Raw genomic sequence first — 6,152 nt, forward strand, 5'->3', positions numbered from 1 at the left:
GATTGATACGTTTGCCTGCTGCAATGAGGTCCTTGTCAATTTACAACCCAAGTTAGAGCCAGACTCGGACCCAACCTCACGGCAACGCGACCTCAACACATGTAACACATCTCCGGATGCCCAAACTTAAACCCAAATCTACCCCCACACGGCCCTACCTCCTTACCAGCAAACCTGGCAAATAATAGCCGGCAAGAGAACACCCAAACAACCAGGAAAATCCACACGCCATCATGGCCACCACGCGACTCCGCCTCCTACTCCTCCTATTCACGCTGCTCGCCGGCACCGCCGTCTTCTCCGTCTCCGCCGCCCGCGACGGCCCTGCCGAGCCGGCCGTCGCGGGTCCGGTCGGCGCGGAGCCGAGCGCCTACGAGATGTTGGAGAAATTTGGCTTCCCAAAGGGAATACTCCCGGTGGGCGTCACCGGCTACACGCTCCGGCGGTCGGACGGCGCGTTCCAGGTGTTCATGGACAAGGATTGCGAGTTCGAGGTGGACGGCGGGTACAAGCTTACCTACAAGCGGACGATCTCCGGCAGGGTGGCCGGCGGCAGCTTGTGGGACCTCCGGGGCGTCTCGGTGAAGATCTTCTTCGTCAACTGGGGCATCGACCAGGTGGTCATGGCCGACGCCGACCACCTCATGTTCTACGTCGGCCCGCTCTCCCAGGCCTTCACGTCGGACAACTTCGAGGAGTCCCCGCAGTGCAGGTGCCGTGGCAACGGCGTCGCGGACGTTGGCGAGGGCGCCGGCGTGGGCGTGGCGACGATGTAGGATCGGGCAGTTGGTTACGTGATTTCATATACGTACGTGTACGCAACAAACTGTTGGTTAATTTGGTTTCCGGGATTGGCGCGCGTGCAATTCTTGCACGCGATGCTGTGAATTAGTTGATGTAAGTCGACGGATGCACAGCATGATTGGTGTGCGTGCAATGCGCTGCACACGGAGGAAAAGGACCCCATCAAATAGGGTGTCGATTCTATTTGCCTTATCTTTGTGATTCTTCTTCTTCTTCTTCTTCTTCTTCTTCATAATGCGTGCAATTGTCATTTTTTGCTTAGTACTCCCTTCGTCTCATAATATAAAAGTGTTTTTAATATTATTATAGTGTAAAAACGCTCTTGTATTATGGGAGGAGGAAGTATTATTTTTATTCAACGTTTTTATGTCGTTTATCGTCTTTCGTCCGTTGATGAGCGTTACATGAGTGGTGGTGTCGAGCTTGTCGGGGGAATGTTTGTAACGGAAAAACATTTGGATCAATTAACCAATCTCTAAAAAGGAGTTTTCTAAGCGCACATCACCCCTCCTCCGCAAGTGTAGGGGTGCCCGGATAGAGCTCTAGTTTCCCCACTTTGGGTTTTTTTATATAGTAGGGTTACACGCCTAGTGGAGGTGGGGGGAGGGGGGATGTCTCCTTGACGTCGGGAAGGACCTGGCACCACTGGGTGCCCAGATGGCGGCGCAGAGGGGCCGACGACTCCTCCTTGACGTGGCGTCCAATTTGTACGCTAGTGTTAGGCGGAGGGTACAGTGGCTCCTCTTTGAATCGACACTCGATTTGGACGCCGGGTTGCGCGGAGGGGGCAACCATGACGAAGCCTAGTCGATCAATGATAGGCACAACATCTCCTCCATCTGCTGCCTGAACTTGTCGTCTGAGCGGGCCGCTGCGGTGAGCAACGATGGCTGCTTGTTCTCATCGTTCAACATCGTCTACACCTTTACGGTGGATGGAACTATGGAGGACGATGATCCCGACGACCGTGGGTGACGGCGTGAACTGGATCCGAAGCCCCTTAGATCCGTCATCCTGGCGTGACGGCAGCTTGTTCGAGTGGTAGCCGTCCAGCAGCATCACGTCCGAGTCTTCTCGACGTTCGTCTTCTTGCCCATTCTGGCAGGCAGAGGTGCCGTGGTGTGTAGCGGTCGGTGGAGGTGTGGGAGAGGAGGAGGATTGTGTGGATATGATTTGTGAAGGAGGAGGCCGACAAACTTGAAAACCGGATTAGGCTTCTCTATCATCACGCCACAATGAATGCAGGTAGGCTAGTGGCCGGTGAGCCAGTCATGCCGGAAAGAATGCGTGGAGGGTTCTAGAGCGGAGATCGGAGAGGGTTTCTGGATGGGTCGAGGGTGTCTGAGTCCAACGTGGCAGACGTCCGGACTTCCCAGAGCCCCCCCCTAAGGAAATATGCCCTAGAGGCAATAATGAAGTTGTTATTTATATTTCCTTATATCATGATAAATGTTTATTATTCATGCTAGAATTGTATTAACCGGAAACTTAGTACATGTGTGAAAACATAGACAAACAGAGTGTCACTAGTTTGCCTCTACTTGACTAGCTCGTTGAATCAATGATGGTTATGCTTCCTAACCATAGACATGAGTTATCATTTGATTAACGGGATCACATCATTAGAGAATGATGTGATTGACTTGACCCATCTGTTAGCTTAGCATGTTGATCGTTTAGTTTGTTGCTATTGCTTTCTCCATAACTATACATGTTCCTATGACTATGAGATCATGCAACTCCCGAATACCGGAGGAACACTTTGTGTGCTACCAAACGTCACAACATAACTGGGTGATTATAAATGTGCTCTACAGGTGTCTCCGATGGTGTTTGTTGAGTTGGCATGGATCAAGATTAGGATTTGTCACTCCGATTGTCGGAGAGGTATCTTTGGGCCCTCTTGGTAATGCACATCACTATAAGCCTTGCAAGCATTGTGACTAATGAGTTAGTTGCGGGATGATGTATTACAGAACGAGTAAAGAGACTTGCCGGTAACGAGATTGAACTAGGTATGAGGATACCGACGATCGAATCTCGGGCAAGTAACATACCGATGACAAAGGGAACAACATATGTTGTTATGTGGTTTGACCGATAAAGATCTTCGTAGAATATGTAGGAACAAATATGAGCATCCAGATTCCGCTATTGGTTATTGACCGGAGACGAGTCTCGGTTATGTCTACATAGTTCTCGAACCCGTAGGGTCCGCACGCTTAAAGTTCGATGACGATCGGTATTATGAGTTTATGTGTTTCGATGTACCGAAGGTAGTTCGGGGTCCCGAATGTGATCACGAACATGACGAGGAGTCTCGAAATGGTCGAGACGTAAAGATTGATATATTGGATGGCTATATTCGGACACCGGAAGTGTTCCGGATGGTTTCGGAGAAAACTGGAGTGCCGGAGGGGTTACCGGACCCCCCCAGGGAAGTATTGGGCCTTAGTGGGCCTGAGGGGAGAGAGAGAGGGCAGTAGCCCAGGAGGTGGTGCGCCCCCTCCCATGAGGAGTCCAAATTGGACTAGGGGAGGGGGCGCGGCCCCTCTTTCCCTCTCCCTCTCCCTCTCTTTCCTTCCCCCTTCTCCCTTCCTAGTAGGACTAGGAAAGGATGAATCCTACTCCTACTAGGAGGAGGATTCCTCCTCTCCTTGGGGCGCACCAAGGCCGGTCGGCCTACCCCTTGCTCCTTTATATACAGGGGCGGGGGGCACCCAAAGACACACAAGTTGATTGTTCCAAGCCGTGTGCGGTGCCCCCCTCCACCATAATCCACCTTGATCATATCGTAGTAGTGCTTAGGCGAAGCCCTGCGTCGGTAGCAACATCATCACCGTCATCACGCCGTCGTGCTGACGGAACTCTCCCTCGAAGTGTTGCTGGATCGGAGTTCGTGGGACGTCATCGAGTTGAACGTGTGCTGAACTCGGAGGTTCCATGCGTTCGGTACTTGGATTGGTCGGATGTGAGGACGTACGACTACATCAACTGCGTTCTCATAACGCTTCTGCTTACGGTCTACGAGGGTACGTGGACGATACTCTCCCCTCTCGTTGCTATGCATCACCATGATCTTGCGTGTGCGTAGGAATTTTTTTGAAATTATTGCGTTCCCCAACGGTGACATCCGAGCCAAGTTTATGCGTAGATGTTATATGCACGAGTAGAACACAAAGGAGTTGTGGGCGTGGGTATATACATATTGCTTGCCGTCACTAGTTGATTCTTGATTCAGCGGCATTGTTGGATGAAGCGGCTCAGACCGACATTACGCATACACTTACGCGAGACTGGTTCTACGACGTGCTTCGCACACAGGTGCCTAGTGGGTGTCTATTTCTCCAACTTTAGTTGAATCGTATTGAATCAACAAGGTTCTTTCTGAAGATCAAAAAGCAATCACTATACCGCGTTGTGGTTTTTGATGCGTGATGACCCACAAGTATAGGGGATCTATCGTAGTCCCTTCGATAAGTAAGAGTGTCGAACCCAACGAGGAGCAGAAGGAAATGATAAGCAGTTTCCAGCAAGGTACTCTCTGCAAGTACTGAAATAAGTGATAACAGATAGTTTTGTGATAGGATAATTTGTAACGAGCAACAAGTAACAAAAGTAAATAAAGTGCAGCAAGGTGGCCCAATCCTTTTTGTAGCAAAGGACAAGCCTGGACAAACTCTTATATAGAGAAAAGCGCTCCCGAGGACACATGGGAATATCGTCAAGCTAGTTTTCATCACGCTCATATGATTCGCGTTCGGTACTTTGATAATTTGGTATGTGGGTGGACCGGTGCTTGGGTACTGCCCTTACTTGGACAAGCATCCCACTTATGATTAACCTCTATTGCAAGCATCCGCAACTACAACAAAAGTATTAAGGTAAACCTAACCACAGCATGAAACATATGGATCCAAATCAGCCCCTTACGAAGCAACGCATAAACTAGGGTTTAAGGTTCTGTCACTCTAGCAACCCATCATCTACTTATTACTCCCCAATGCCTTCCTCTAGGCTCAAACAATGGTGAAGTGTCATGTAGTCGACGTTCACATAACACCACTAGAGGAGAGACAACATACATCTCATCAAAATATCGAACGAATACCAAATTCACATGACTACTAATAGCAAGACTTCTCCCATGTCCTCAGGAACAAAAGTAACTACTCACAAAGCATAAACATGTTCATAATCAGAGGGGTATTAATATGAATATAGGATCTGAACATATGATCTTCCACCAATTAAACCAACTAGCATCAACTACAAGGAGTAATTAACACTACTAGCAACCTACTAGCACTAATCCCGGACTTGGAGACAAGAATTGGATACAAGAGATGAACTAGGGTTTTGAGAGGAGATGGTGTTGATGAAGATGTTGATGGAGATTGCCCTCTCCCGATGAGAGGAGCGTTGGTGATGACGATAGCAATGATTTCCCCCTCCGGGAGGGAAGTTTCCCCGGCAGAACAGCTCCGCCAGAGCCCTAGACGGGTTCCGCCAAGGTTCTGCCTCGTGGCGACAGAGTTTCGTCCGAGAAGATGGCTTATGATTTTTTTCCCATCGAGAGACTTCATATAGCAGAAGATGGCCACCGGAGGGCCACCAGGGGGCCCATGAGGTAGGGGGGCGCGCCCAGGGGGTAGGGCGCGCCCCCACCCTCGTGGGCAGGGTGTGGCCCCCCCTGGTGAATTTCTTCCGCTGAGTATTTTTTATATATTCTGAAAACGTCTTCCGTGAAGTTTCAGGACTTTTGGAGCTGTGCAGAATAGGTCTATAATATTTGCTCCTTTTTCAGTCCAGAATCCCAGCTACCGGCATTCTCCCTCTTTATGTAAACCTTGTAGAATAAGAGAGAATATGCATAAGTATTGTGATATAATGTGTATTAACAACCCATAATGCAATAAATATCGATATAAAAGCATGATGCAAAATGGACGTATCAACTCCCCCAAGCTTAGACCTCGCTTGTCCTCAAGCGAAAGCCGAAATCGAAAAATATGTCCACATGTTTAGAGATAGAGGTGTTGATACGTCTCCAACGTATCTATAATTTTTGATTGCTCCATGCTATATTATCTACTGTTTTGGACATTATTGGGCTTTATTATCCACTTTTATATTATTTTTGGGACTAACCTACTAACCGGAGGCCCAGCCCAGAATTGTTGTTTTTTTGCCTATTTTAGGGTTTCGAAGAAAAGGAATATCAAACGGAGTCCAAATGGAATGAAACCTTCGGGAACATGATTTTAGGAACATTATGATACGGGAGACTTGGCCCCTACGTCAAGAAAAGAAACAGGAGGCCACGAGGTAGGGGGCACGCCTACCCC

The 6,152-nt window shown here is 49.0% G+C and overlaps 1 protein-coding gene across 1 annotated transcript; it reads left to right on the forward strand.

Moving 5' to 3' along the window:
- Positions 1 to 233: 233 nt before the first annotated feature.
- LOC119353785 lies at positions 234 to 886 on the forward strand. Its single transcript, XM_037620468.1, has one exon. The coding sequence runs from the start codon at positions 234 to 236 to the stop codon at positions 774 to 776; it is 543 nt and encodes a 180-aa protein (XP_037476365.1). The 3' UTR covers positions 777 to 886.
- The last annotated feature ends 5,266 nt before the right edge of the window (positions 887 to 6,152 follow it).

The sequence above is a fragment of the Triticum dicoccoides genome, chromosome 1A, assembly GCF_002162155.2.
Source record: "Triticum dicoccoides isolate Atlit2015 ecotype Zavitan chromosome 1A, WEW_v2.0, whole genome shotgun sequence".
NCBI classification, from domain to species: domain Eukaryota; kingdom Viridiplantae; phylum Streptophyta; class Magnoliopsida; order Poales; family Poaceae; genus Triticum; species Triticum dicoccoides.

Excerpts from the sequence above, each read along its gene's own strand:
- LOC119353785 (XM_037620468.1), top strand. The coding sequence starts at position 234 with ATGGCCACCACGCGACTCCGCCTCCTACTCCTCCTATTCACGCTGCTC.